At 37.1% G+C, this 15,295-nt stretch overlaps 1 protein-coding gene across 4 annotated transcripts in view; it reads left to right on the plus strand.

Moving 5' to 3' along the window:
* Positions 1-15,295, plus strand: part of LOC150091832 (uncharacterized) — a 256,523-nt gene that overhangs the window by 7,637 nt on the left and 233,591 nt on the right. For all 4 annotated transcript variants that reach the window (XM_090377195.1, XM_090377203.1, XM_090377219.1 and 1 more), the window contains exons 3-5: positions 8,379-8,449; positions 10,203-10,302; positions 10,390-10,464. In XM_090377195.1, the coding sequence (XP_090233321.1) occupies positions 8,389-8,449; positions 10,203-10,302; positions 10,390-10,464 (236 nt within the window). In that variant the 5' untranslated portion in view covers positions 8,379-8,388. The remainder of the gene's footprint in view (positions 1-8,378; positions 8,450-10,202; positions 10,303-10,389; positions 10,465-15,295) is intronic.

The following is a 15,295-nucleotide window of genomic DNA, read 5'->3' on the forward strand; positions in this document are numbered from 1 at the left end:
TCATTTGCCTCTTAGAAAAGAAGCATTGGGCATTGCCTTTTGCACTCTCATTATAACTTAATTTCTCTGAAGTCTAGATGAGATGTGGTGGCGATATCATAATGGTATCGCCACCATAATTATATCAAACTGAATATGAGTACAATGTATGACAGTTGTGTATAGTTTTATGTCAGTAATATTAGATTGCATAGCTAAAAAGAAAAGATGGCATTTGATTTCAGCAGGCACACAGGCTTATTCAGTATCCTCTGAAACATGGTATTACTGCTTTTCTAAGATTCTCTGTTCATGATAGAAATATTTTGTATCTAGAGAAAGACTATTCAGTGCTATATAAACACTTAAAATTGATAGACAGTGCCATGTGGAAGTTGCATCTAATTTCATGTGATTAGTATTAAACTGAATAGCCAAAGAGAGAAGGTGAAATTTAGCATATGTATTTTCTTTTCTTTTTTTTTCTTTTTTCTTTTTTTTTTTTTTTTCCTATTTAACTTGATAGTATTATCCCAAGTATGTGTCTGCAGGTAGTAAATTAGTCTGTAATTTGTTGAAAATCGCAGAAGAAGGCATTTTCAGACATGTACAGATATTATCTTGAAGCTATGTGTGACTGAAAATGGAAAGTATTCTAGACACTAGAGAGTCAGTATCCTCTGAAACATGGTATTACTGCTTATTATACTCTGGCACAACCATGAGGTTAGAAGAATATACAATTAATCGTTTTGACAATGAATGCAATCGTTTACTGTGATTTTGCAGTTACACAGGCTTGAATCATGGTCACTCAAATGTGTTAAGGAAAGGATCAAGTGCAAGAGTGCTAGGGCACTTTGCACTTGATCACTTGGCTATGTCAGGTCCCACAATAGATTACACCAGTCTACATCATCATCATCAGTGGTTCTTGTGGAACTCATAAGATTACCACATTTGACCAAATGTAAAGCCACACTTTTCTTCCCCAAAATCAATGATTTTAAAGTTATCAGGATGTAGACTTATAAGCAGTTTTTAAAGTGGAGGAAAATAATCGCCATTGGATTGTCTAGATCCAGTTACACAATTTGTTGTTATGACCCAGAGGTGATGTTTAGCCCACATCAACATAATGAATAAACATTACATTGATGTTACCAACTAGTGGAAATGCACCATACTTAATTTTTTGATGTTTTTAGAACCTTTATCAGTCCAATAATTTACATTAATATGTTGTAAGTAAAGCATTTAATGTAGTTGAGTGATCAATGCAGTAGAATGTGTGAGTTTGCTGGTGTTTCAGTTGACTATTGTTTGATCGCATGTAATTAGCTAAATATATAATAATAATATTCATGTCAAGATGATTAATTATAACTCTGACCCGTGCAGTTATGCTTAGGTATAAACAACATGAAGCAACATGATGCTTGCTTACTCTGAGATGGTCTGATTGCTGCATGCAGAATTTCAAATGACAGTGTGGTGAATGCAATGATATTATCAATACTGTGTTGCAAGAGATTTGTGTTTTGTACTGATGTGGGATTTACTTAAAGATATAATTACCATCAGGGGTAAAGGAAAGGGTTTTTGCTTCCGTAAAGGTGAGTACAGTGGTCTCAGACAGTTTTTAAATTCTGTACAGTGGGATCAACTGACGATGTTACCAACAGTAAATTCTAAGTGGGAAGCATTCAAGGAATTAATCGTGAATGCTACTAAAAGTTTCATACTTATTAAGAAATATTGTTCAAGGTTTAGGCCTAAATGTTTATCAAGTGAACTAATGAGACTCGTAACAGAGAAGAAAAATGCATGGTATGCATATAAATTATCAAGCGACTCAGAAGCCTACGGCAGATATAAGCTAGTCTGTAATCGGGTCACAAAAGAGGTTAGGCAGGCGAAGGCAGATTACGAGAAATCTTTGGCAAAAGATGCTAAGAAAAACAGCAAGGATTTCTTTACTTATATAAACTCTAAAAGGAAGGAGACGAATCTGATTGGTCCACTTGATATCGATGGTTTCACTGTTGATGATCCTGCTCAGATAGCAAACAAACTGAATGAGTATTTTGCATCTACATTCACACAGGAGAAGTTATTAAAGTTTGAAAATGGCAGAAGGTTATCAAATTCTGGCAGGGTGCTTAATGATTTTGTAATAACTGAGAGCAAAGTAAGAGGAGAAATTGTTGAAGTTAAACATAAGAAAGGCACCTGGGGTGGATGGGATCTATCCAGTTATATTAAAGGAAGCAGCAAAACAACTAAGCAAACCCTTAGTCATAATTATGAGAGCATCCTTGGACTCAGGGGAGGTCCCCAGCGACTGAAGATGTGCAAATGTATCCCCAATTCACAAAGGGGGGATCAAAGAGTGACACGAGTAATTACAGACCAGTTAGTTTAACTTCTGTTCCTGGTAAAATAATGGAGTCACTGGTTAAAGATGCATTGCAGGATCATCTAGACAAGACTGCAGAAATAATTCAGACACAGCATGGTTTTGTTAAGGGAAAGTCTTGTCTGACAAATTTGATTGGTTATTATAATGTGGTTACAAAGGAACTGGACGCAAAATATAATTTTGATATCATATATTTGGATTTCAGGAAAGCTTTTGACACTGTTGCGCATGGAAGACTATTGTACAAATTGGAGCAGAATGGTATTAAGGGTAAGTTGCTAGAATGGATAAAAGGATGGTTGAGTGGGAGAAGACAGAGGGCGGTAATCAATGGGTGCTGCTCTTCGTGGACTAATGTTATTAGTGGAGTCCCACAGGGTTCTGTGTTGGTCCTCTGTTGTTTTGTATATTTATCAGTGATATTGATGAAGGTATATAAGGCTTAGTGTCGACGTTTGCAGATTAGCATTAGCATTAGTAGAGGCATTTGATGCAAGAAATCAAGCTTATGCAGCATCAGCCAAAAAAAAAAAAAAAAAAAAAACCACTTCCACTTCACCCTACTGTTCGTTCGAAATACCTGTCCAGCTGAGCCTGAAACTTATTTAGGCTGACAAGGGATGGAAGTCAGTTCCACCAAGCAACCACCCGCTGGCTAAAGGCAAATTTCTGCACGTCTATCCTACATCTGTCTTTCCACAATTTGAATTTATGCCCTCTCAGGTGATTATTCTGAGCAAAAGGAAGAATCCCATCAGCATTGAGCATGCTCACACCATTCAAGGCTTTATACACCTCTATCAGATCACCTCGCTGGTGTGCCTAGTCTCCAGACACTGTAATTTGCAAAACTTAAGCCTTTCTTCGCAAGAGCACTTCTTTGTTCCATTCACTAATCTTGTTGCCCTTCTCTGTACTCGTTCCAGCAGCTCTACATCCTTCTTGAAATGAGGCCTCCAGACCTGTACACAGTACTCTAGGTGTGGCCTGACCATTGCCTTATACAAGGGAATAATCACCTCCTTATCCCTGCTACAAAAATTCCTATATATCATTGACAATACACCATGAGCTACTCTTGCAGCCCATCTGCACTGCTTAGAGAACTTCATATCTGCCTGCACAACCACCCCCAGGTCCCTTTCATTCTCTACCACTGTCAGTGTAGTACCACAGAGTTTATAAGTTGCTCTGGGGTTGCTGTTTCCCATGTGTAGTACTCTACATTTGTCAATGGTAAACTTCATTTGCCACCTCTCAACCCATCTGCTCAACCTTTCCAGATCTTGTTGCAGCAGCATAGTGTCAGTAGTGTTCTTGAAAACCCTGCCAACCTTTGTATCGTCTGCAAACTTGGACATTAAGCTTGATATACCATCATCAATATCATTTATAAATACAGAAAATAACAATGGACTCAATACTGAACCCTGAGGGACTCCACTAATAATATTAGTCCACGATGAACAGCGTCCATCGATTACCACTCTCTGTCTTCTCCCCCTCAACCACCCCTTTATCAATAGCAGCAATTTGCCTCCAATGCCACACTGCTCCAATTTGTGCAGTAGTCTTCCATGTGCAACAGTATCAAAAGCCTTTCTATGATCCAAGTATATAATATCAAAGTTATTCCCTGCATCCAGTTCTTTTGTGACTGCTTCATAGTATCCAATCAAATTGGTCAGGCATGACTTCCCCTTAACAAAACCATGCTGTGTCCGAGCTAAAACTGAAGTCTTGTCAAGATGATCCTGCAGTGCTTCTTTAACCAGTGCCTCCATTAATTTTCCTGGAACAGAAGTTAAACTCACAGGTCTATAATTACTTGTCAGCCTTTGATCCTCCTTTGTGAATTGGGGTCATACTTGCACATCTCTAGTCTGTGGTTACCTCCCCTGAGTCCAAGGAAACTGTCATAATTATGGCTATGGGTTTACTTACTTCCTTTGCTGCCTCCTTTAATATAACTGGATAGATCCCATCCACTCCAGGTGCCTTTCTTGTGTTTATCTTCAACAATTTCTCCTCCACTTTACTTTCAGTTATTATAAGATTCTTTATCCTGAAAAAGGCCTCTGAGGTTGGGAAAATTCATATTTTAGTATTAAATCAGCTCACACCAACCATAAGAATAAGCATTTACTGTAACTAGAATATTTATTTACATATTAAAATAAAATAAATATTTACAAAAAACTGCTATTATATTAAATATACATGTAAAAACATTAAAACTGTGATAAAATCCTTGAGATAAAATACACTAAAATAAACCGGATTAAAAGCGATAAAAACGATAAAAATCTCTGGAGCTTTCGGAAGCTTGCGCTCCCTTCCTCAGCAGTAACAAAACTTCCTGCAGCACGTCCATATATAACAGGCTCACGGTACCTATACACGTGGTGCAGTCGGCGCATGGTCTGAACTGGAAGCGGAAATAGCTCGGGAACGTGTTAAGCAAAACCGTTCAACCGTACTTAGGATAATAGTTTCAAACAGAGGATGCATACGCATACCTCTGTCCCTATTCATAATATTGTGGTCGGATGAACAGATTCGTAGGCTCTCGAGCCATTTACGGTTCCAGAACCCATGCGCTCGATCCATGATAACCACATCCTCTGGGGAAATTTGGGGTTATGTGGGCGAGACAAAACGACGGCTCAAGGATCGTCTGGGGGAGCATGCAAATGCTATAAAAACCGCTGATTACAATAAATCTGCTGTGGCCGAACATTTTTGGGAGAAGCAGCATCAAATTTCCCCAGAGGATGCGGTTATTATGGATCGAGCGCATGGGTTCTGGAACCGTAAATGGCTCGAGAGCCTACGAATCTGTTCATCCGACCACAATATTATGAATAGGGACAGAGGTATGCGTATGCATCCTCTGTTTGAAACTATTATCCTAAGTACGGATGAATGGTTTTGCTTAACACGTTCCCGAGCTATTTCCGCTTCCAGTTCAGACCATGCGCCGACTGCACCACGTGTATAGGTACCGTGAGCCTGTTATATATGGACGTGCTGCAGGAAGTTTTGTTACTGCTGAGGAAGGGAGCGCAAGCTTCCGAAAGCTCCAGAGATTTTTATCGTTTTTATCGCTTTTAATCCGGTTTATTTTAGTGTATTTTATCTCAAGGATTTTATCACAGTTTTAATGTTTTTACATGTATATTTAATATAATAGCAGTTTTTTGTAAATATTTATTTTATTTTAATATGTAAATAAATATTCTAGTTACAGTAAATGCTTATTCTTATGGTTGGTGTGAGCTGATTCAATACTAAAATAAGATTCTTTAGCTTACTGCCAGAGTTGAATACACCTCTGGCATTCCGCTCGCTGAATAACTCCTCATGTGTGAATGTCGATGCAAAATATTCATTTAGTTTGTTAGCTACCTGAGCAGGATCATCAACAGGTGACCCATCGATATTGTGGACCAATCTGATTCATCCCCTTCCTTCTAGAGTTTACATAAGTAAAGAACTCTTTGCTGTTTTTCTTTGCATCCGTTGCCAAAGATTTCTCGTAATCTGCTTGTTGTTTGGTTTTTTTTTTAGGAGCATTAGCAACTAAGGCCATATTGCTCCGGGATATGCGGTGGTCATTCCCTGACCTTTCCGCATCCTCTGTATTTGGTGGTGACGGGCTCGAACCCCGGTCTAATCAAGAAGTGTGTGTTACGCACTGCTACTCCTTCCCACCTGGCTACGGAGGCGCTCTCGTAATCTGCCTTCACCTGCCTAAATTTGTATATGAAAGATATGTTAGTGCATCAGACACTCCTTAATATATTACAAATTGTGAATAGACATGGGAAACCATGTCTATTCACAAAGCGCAAGTATGCTTATTGATGCCCATTTTGGAATAGCTGTCCTGCAGCATGTATAAACAACCAGTAGCAGAGAAGCTGCTAGGAAGTTTGGTGTTGATGAATCAATTGTACTCAAAATCAAATCAAAAATATTAGTTGATTATGAAAAATAACTGTTAAAAGCTTGTTTTTTGTTTTGGTTTTTTTTTTGGAGCATTAGCAACTAAGGCCATATTGCTCCGGGATATGCGGTGGTCATTCCCTGACCTTTCCGCATCCTCCATATTTGGTGGTGACGGGCTCGAACCCCGGTCTAATCAAGAAGCGTGTGCTATGCACTGCTGCTCCTTCCCACCTGGCTACGGAGGCGCCTCTGTTAAAAGCAGTTCCCACATAAAGTTTTTACAGTGTCTAAATGCTATAGGCATCCAGAAGTTGTACAGGTGCTTTATTTTTTGCAAAAAAAAAAAAAAAAATTATTGCTATGCTTATCAGTTGGAAAATTATTTAGTTAAAGGCATTATAAGTTTGAAAGGCATTATAAGCCATTTGTATTTATTTACACCAAGTTCACAGTACGCATCAGCTGGTATAGAAGATTTATGCAATAAATCAGTCTTACTTTGACAGAAAACAACATTATCACAATGGTTGCTGACAGGCTTTGCTGAGCAGTTTGCTTCCTATGCAGATTGTTGTCCTACATAAGAAGCAGAATTATTTGCTTAGCCAAACTGGAAATGCCAATGCAATGCTAAGTAACATCACAGTTACAGGAAGATGGGATTGAGGACAAGTTACTACTATTGATAAAAGGAAGATTGAGTGTTATTCATGGCCACTGCTCTTTGTAGACTAATATTATGAGTGCATTTCTTCAATGTTTGGTGTTGGACCCCTTACTTAATGATATTGATGAAGGCATATCAGTTTTAATGTCTAAGTTTGCTGATGATACAGAAGTGGGACAGGGTAGTTAATAATAGCAACCAGGGTATAATACTTCAGCAAGACCTGAATTAACTGGACAGCAGAGTGGCCAGAATTAACCAAACAACACACTGCACAAAGCACCACACTCATTTCTGGCCATTTTACAGAGTTCTGTACCATCACGAGTACCATGGCAGAGTGGAATTAGCATTCAGAAGACAATCTACAAAAGATACAGCACATGTCCATACATACAGCTTAACTTTTACGTTTATTAATTAAATACAAAAATTCAATGCTATTATTAGTTGACAGTAATAAATTATTATTCATAGTATGACTATAATGGTTGTAATAATATCATTAATTATTGAAGATACTTAAAACTTCATAAGAAAGCAATGAATAAAAATTAAATATTGTTAAAAATTTATATTTTTCGAAAGTCAGTTTGAAGCTTTTTTTTTTTTTTTTTTTTTAATGTCTAGTCTTGGGCTCACAGATGGGGGTGGGGTACCATAACACTTAAAGCTGTGTACATGCCTGCACGGTACACAATATGAAGGAATGGGCTGCACTCAGCCCAGATATGCCTGCAATAATAATTAGTGTAATCCATATGCCTGATGTTGAGTAGAGCTGTTATTTCCGACCTTCAGTTACCCTTGTGCCATAAAAAACAAAACCAACTCTGCATTTTTTGTTGCAGTTATTAAATGTCACAACATTTTCCTTATGCTTTTCCAGTGAGCATTTCAAGATCCTGTTTTTAGCCCTGTGATCCATTGTGATGCCTTTTAACAAACATGACAAAATGTTATGCACAACAAAGCTTTACTTGTATAAACAGAACATCAAACATTGAATCATTGTTTTTTGCTAGGAATGACAAAAGTTTTAGGAATAAAGTTGTTAGATCTTCTTGTATAGGTGAGGGTATTATCAAGTTGCCTTCCATTAAGAATAGGCTTATAATTAAATTTCTCCTGGCAGACAAGGAAACATGATTGTTATATTTTGTAATACTGTGAAAGTATGCATAGTAATTAAGTGATTCTTTCATTCCCTGTGCTTATCTTCAGAGCACATGCTCAGTGACTACCTAAGTAGAATGTATATTTGTGTTAAGTGTTAATGGAGTGCCATAAATATAATATACTGTCGATTTATTTGTTTATATATTTGCACATTTACTTATTTGCTTCTTTTTTTTTCAGGAAAAAAAAGATGTGGCCCATGCTTCTGGATTATACTAGAGATGAATGTAAAAGAATTCTTAGGAAGCTTGGTAAGATCCTCTTGCTCGCTCACTCACTCACCTTTTTAGAAACTTTTTACAATGATGGGATGTACTTAAATGGAATGGGTGCAAGAACATTAAATGATGATATCAAGGCATTATTAGGCAGGTTGGAAAACTGTTATTTTGGGGGGGGGGTCAGTTAATAGTTTAATGGTAACTGCAACCAGAGGTGAAATTGATTCTTATGGTGTTTCTGTTGAAATATACAGCAGTCTGAAATGCCATGTGTGAGCGATTACGAGGCCTACTGGGGATCCTCACAGGACAGGCAAATATATAGGCTGTGTTATGGTTACTAAGAGCAAAAACAGGCACACATACATTTGCTTATACAATAACGTTAGGAGTATAGTAAATAAAGTTGATGAATTGGAAGTATTGGTTAAGCCATCAAATTTAGACATAGGGATATCAAAAACATAGTGCCACTCCTGCTCAGGCAGGGATGCAGAATTTGAATTCATCTTTAATTTGTTGTTCATGATCAAGCAATGAAACAGGAACACAACAGTTCTGTAGTTTATTTGAGCTTCATTGGGTTTTATTGAATTTTCATGTCATTTTCTTTGAAAATGGTGTGAAAAATGAGCTTTGGGAAATTGGTGCCTGCATTGTGACAATGCCCCCACACGGCTGTCACTTTCCATTCAAGGATTTCGTTCAAAGTACGCTATCACTGTGATCCCTTGTCCACCATATTTACCAGATTTAGCTCCTTGTGATTTTTTGTATTTCCCAAGCTTATTAGAGCCCCTTGAAAGGTCATAAAGTTGTAATGACCAATGAAGTTGTTCGGAATGCAACACTGGGTCTATTAGAATTCTAAAAGAAGCCTACCAGAAATGATTACAGAAATTGCAGGTGCATTGGAATTGGTGTATACAAAGGAGATACATCCATATAGCCAGTAAACTTCATCATATCCCAGTTCTTATTTCAGTCGTTGACAGCTGTCTAACCAAATGTCAGTAGACTTCCCTAGGTGACTGGAATACAAATTGAAAGTAAAACATACTGTAGTCAAAATTTAAAATAGCTATGGTGACCATCCTCTGTAGTTTGAACAAGAAAACATAACAAATGTAATGAGGATTTCAGTGTCGACCTAGCCAATTAACAGGTCTGAACTAGTTTGTGTTTAGTTTAGAATTGATGTTTAGCTGGGTTGACACTGGAATTTGCATTTCATTTCTTATGTTTGTTTATTTGAATTACAGAGAGCAGTGGGTAAGGCATATTATGCAGTTCTGAATTAAATTTGCTCATTACTTTCATTCTGCATTTGGATCATGTAGGGACATTCATTGACACTGGGCTGAACAGCAGTCAATAACTGAAATATAATCCTTTTTGGGCTACTCAAGTATTTGCATTCCCATGGAAAAGTTGCTTGTGAGTTCCCTGGCTTTCTTTCTCTCTCTTTTTTTTTTTTCATATGTTGTGAAAGTGGCACTCCTACTTTGGTGGATTTGAGGGTGCATTTCCTTGGGTGGAGAAATTGTGCATTTGCATTGCTGAAAGCAAGTGTTGTTTTTTCTTTCTTATTTTTATGATTTTATTTTGATTTTGATTGTTAGGGTATCTGAGTATTCCAATAGCAGAACTGTATCTTGTGTAGTATACATAAATTGTGGAATTAATTTTCAAGATTACTTTAATTGTATACTACAGTAGTCTTGTAATCATGACCACATTTGTTTTTATAGCAAATTTTAATACTTTGGTTTTGCTTCATTAGAACTTGAAGCTTATGCATCAGTTATAACAGCTTTTCGGGCCCAAGGACGATTAACCAAAGAGAAAAAGAAGATGCTTCAAGACTTTTCGACAACTCTGAGGTATTGTGGAAATTAGTTACTTCTTATAGATATGATTTTATGTTTGGCATCTCTTTTGATGTTTTAAGATAATTCTTTTTTTTATAGCATTTCTTTGGAACGACATCGTGCTGAAATTCGAAGGGCAGTCAATGATGAACGACTCAACACTATAGCAGAGAGGTAAATATTTCATTCTTAGATTTATGTGCAGTATTATCTTATTGTTTATAGATAACTTTATGTTAACTTTGTGTATTAGTCAGTCATTATTTATTTGATCAACATTTTGTTCTTAGAAGCTGCTTTGATTAAATCATGAAGATTATCATATGCGTGCCTCCAAGTAGAATAAAATAAAGAAATTTGGACATGCTTGAAAAATCTGAAAAGAAAGTTGCCTTTCAATATTTTTGGGAATCAAAAATTTTAAAATAATTGCAAAAACATGTAGATAAAACCCAAACTGGTATAATGCCAGGCCAATTTAAAGAAACAAGATATAAATAATATATATATTTATTATTTATATATATACGTAATATATATATTACATAGTAACAAATTGACAGGCTACAATATGATATTGTAACCTGTCAGTTATATGCCATAACTGAGGTAAAAATTAAAAATGAAGTAAAATTAGGGCAGTTGTAACGACTAGTAGTATTAGAATGGCCAAATGGTGCCACCAAAAATACTCTTTCCCCATTATTATGGTACACTACTGTCTGACAAGTATCTAAGTTTTAAATATCAGTGATTGTCAGAGGTAATTTGTATTCAACTGTTTATTTACCAAAAGCATACTTCAAAGATCCAGTCTGTTGGTACTTCTCCTCAGTGTGTATTTATGCCCACTAGTCCTTGTTCTTCTTTTAGTGAGAACATTTCACCTCATTAATTTTAATCATCCTCTCTAGGGCTTTATATATCTCAATCAGGTCCCCTCCCAGATTCCTACAGTTTATGTAGGCTACATTTTCATAGTCTTTCAGTTTTTTGAACATCTGCTTTCACTTCTTTTTGAAATATGGCCACCCTGAGCACAATACTTTAAATGAGGTTTCATCATTGATTTATAATCTCCTTCTCCCAACACACAAAGTCTGACAAATCATTAACAGGACACCATATACCTTCCTGGCATCTGCCTGCATTTTATGAAAAAACTTCATATCTACTTGTAGCAGTACATCGGATGGATTGTAACAAATTTTGAATAAACATTTGTTACAAGGCTAGACTGATAAATATGAAATTTAAACATCTGCACCTTCACATAACACCACATAATGAATTATGTGAAATTTCACTTAAACCAGTTAGCCCTGAACATAAGAAAGGATACATATAAATGATTTAAACTGAAATAAAAAGAATTCAGCTATCAAAAATTCTAACTAATATATACAAGTACTTTTTGTACTTTAGATAAATATCACTGTCTTATAAATCCTCATCGTTGAAGACTATTGATCTTAAGATCTCATCTCTGAACCTCTAATCTGTTAGAAATCCATCCTTGGTATTGAGGCCTGTAGTCACCACTGCTAATACCTCCAGACCTTAAGTCCCTTCCAACAAATTGATGCTGGTTTGGCAAGGACTGTTTTGGGTTCCCCTAGATAAAAAGGCTTCATTGATAATAAGGTTGCAAGCTGAATCTGGACTTATCTATGAAGAGAACTTTTCTTCCATGGGGTCTAACCATAATAATGTTGTGCCTATTCCTTAACAGTTTGTGTAAAGTAATTGAAGCATAACTAAAATCATGCAGCTGCCATTAAGACAGGATTTGATTCCAGGTCTTTTTAGATTGTGTGAAAAAACAACAGTTTTAACTACTGCCAGCCATAAGGACAGTGAGCCTAAGAGCCTTTTGAGAAAGATGCATGTTGTATATATGTAGTGTATTCCATTCTAAATATTTGTGCAGTTAATGATACAAAAAAGCTCTTTTCTTATTCTGTATGATCAAAAGTCTCACGTTGTTAATTAGCCTTAGGCTAATTAATAAAGTCATGTTATTGAAATGTATTTTGAACTGTTACAACTTTTACATGCAGGACTGATGAACTCTTTGCTTATTAAAAAAATATAAAATCCTTATATTACTTGCTTTGTAAATATTCTAGGTATTTTGAAGCATATTCCTGTTATAATTGGTAAGCACTATTTGTGTTTTATTGCACTTTTGATCCCAAAATAATAATCCCTTTGTTACATTTGCAACACAGGTCCTAATGAGGGATTTTAACTTCCCAGATATTGACTGAAACTTGTGGGTTTGTCACTCGCACACTAGCAAGACTTTTGTGAATTTATTGGTTTTCTACAGCAGCAGCAGCAGCAGCATGTTTGAGAGACAGCCAAAGGTAGTAATACTCTTGATCTGATTTTCAGTAGTGATTATTTATACATTAAGAATCTGCAGATAAAGGAACCACTGGGTGGCAGTGATCACAGTGTACCCATGTGCGATTTGCTCAAAGATGTAACTACCATCAGAGGTAAAAGGAGGGGTTTTTCTTTCATAAAGGTGACTAAAGTGGTCTCTGACAGTCTTTAAATTCTGTACAATGGAACCAACTGATGATATTACTAACAACAAATTCAGAATAGGAAGCATTCAAGGAATTAATCTTGGAAGCTACTAGACTCTTCATACCAACTAAGAAAAACTGTTCAGGGTTTAGGCATAAATGGATGTCAGATGAACTAATGAGCTTCGTGGCAGAGAAGAAGAAAAATGCATGGGATGCATATAAATTATCAGGCGACACAGAAGCTTATGGTAGATATAAGCTAGTCTGTAATTAAGTCACAAAGAAGGTTAGGCAAGTGAAGGCCGAGTATGAGAAATATTTGGCAAAGGATGCAAAGAAAAATACTTCTTTACCTATGTAAACTCTAGAAGGACGGGAATGAATCAGATTGGTCGACGTGATATTGATGGTTGGACTGTTGATCTTGCTCAGATAGCTGACAAACTGAATGAGTATTTGCGTCTACATTCACACTTGAGGAATTCTCTAGGGAAGTGGAGGCCAGTTTATAAAACTCTAATAGGAAGCTAAATGGCTGTAATAACTGAGAGGAAAGTGAAGGAGAAATTGTTTTAAGTACTGGAGATGTGCAAATGTATTCCCAATTCATAAAGGGGGTCAAAGGGTGACATGAGTAATTATAGACCTATTAGTTTAACTTCTGTTCTGGGGAAAATAATGGGGTCATTGGTTAAAGAAACACTGCAGGATCATCTAGACACAGCCACAGTTATAGTTCAGACACAGCATGGGTTTATTAAGGAGAAATCTTGTCTACCAATTTGAATGGATACTATGATGTGGTCACAAAGGAACTGGATGCAAAAAATAATTTTGATATCATATACTTCGGGGAGTGCAGTAGCACACGCTCTTTGAGTAGACTGGGGTTCAAGCCCCTGACTGCTAAATACGGTCGATCTGCCAACCCGCACTGGACCAGCATGGCAGATTATGGTCCATTTCCCTCTGCATGAATTGTTGAGGAGGCTTCCATCCTGCAGTGGGTTGATAAGGGCTGCAGTTTACAGTTTTACTTCGATTTTAGGAAATCTTTTGATACTGTTACACATGGAAAACTACTATAAAAATTGGAGCAGTATGGCATTAAGGGCAGGTTGCTATGAATAAAGGGATGGTTAAATGGAAGAAGACAGAGTGGAAATCAATGGACACTACTGTTCTTGGACTGATGTTATTAGTGCAGTCCCCCAGAGCTGTATTGACTCTTGTTGTTATTTTCTGTATTTATCAATGATATTGATATCGATATATCAGGCTTAATCTCCAAGTTTGTAGACGATATAAAGGTTGGTATGATTGTTAACAGTAATGACAGTACACTACTGCAACACGTTCTAGAAAAGTAATACATATGAGTAGCAGTAACCCCAGAGTAATGTACCAACTGTGCAGCACTACACTCAGGGTGATGGTAGAAGAAAAAGACCTGGGGGTAATTGTGCAGTCAGATATGAAGGTTTCTGACAGTGCAGACAGGCTGCAATAGTAGCTCATGGGGTTTTGTCAATGATATACAGGAATTTTGCTAGTAGGGATTAAGGAGGTGATTATCCCTTTGCATAAGGCAATGGTTAGGACACCTTGAGTACTGCATACAGGTCTAGAGACCTCATTTTAGGAAGTATGTAAAACTGCTGGAACGAGTACAGAGAAGGGTAATGAGATTGGTGAGTGGAATGATGGGTTGCCATTTCCATGAAAGGTTCAAGTTCTGCAAATTGCAGCATCTGGAGACTAGGCATCTGCAAGGTGATCTGATTGAATTGTACAAGGCCTTGAATGGTTTGAGCAAGCTTAGTGCTGGTGGAATTCTACCTCTTGCTCAAATTACGCACCTGAGGGGGCATAAATTCAAATTTAGGAAAGACAGTTGTAGAATACATCTGCAGAAATTTGCCTTTAACCAGTGGGTAGTTGATTACTGGAACAAACTTCCATCTGTTGTTATGGAAGTTGACAGCTTAATTCAAGGCAGAGCCTAGACAAACGTTTTGAGTGAATGGTTGGGGGAAACAGGAAGGGTGTTTTTTTTTGACTGATGCTGTGTAAGTTGCTTTCTTGCATCGTATGCCTCTACTAATGCCAGAGTCACATCATGTTACTGTATCTTGGTTCTACATGATTGAAGTTTTCGCCACTGCTCTGTTGGTAGCATTGTATATCTGTTAGTCACATACAATCATGCGAGGTGCTACCCAAAACTTCCCGAAATGTATTTATAAAATAAATTAGACTCACCCTGGGTCTTATTCGCCACCATTCACCTTCAAAGTAGTCCCCTTGAGAGCATAAATACCAGTCCCTGAGCTTCTCTCATGATTTGAATGTGTCCTGAAAGTCCTCCTTCGTCATAGTGTTCAGCACTGCCTGCGATTTGGTTTGAATATCGTCTACGCCAGTAGTTTTCAACCGGGGTGCCGCAACGACATTCCACGGGTGCT

This window comes from Mastigoproctus giganteus, chromosome 1, assembly GCF_048544385.1.
Source record: "Mastigoproctus giganteus isolate SK-2022 chromosome 1, ASM4854438v1, whole genome shotgun sequence".
In the NCBI taxonomy this organism is placed as follows: domain Eukaryota; kingdom Metazoa; phylum Arthropoda; class Arachnida; order Uropygi; family Thelyphonidae; genus Mastigoproctus; species Mastigoproctus giganteus.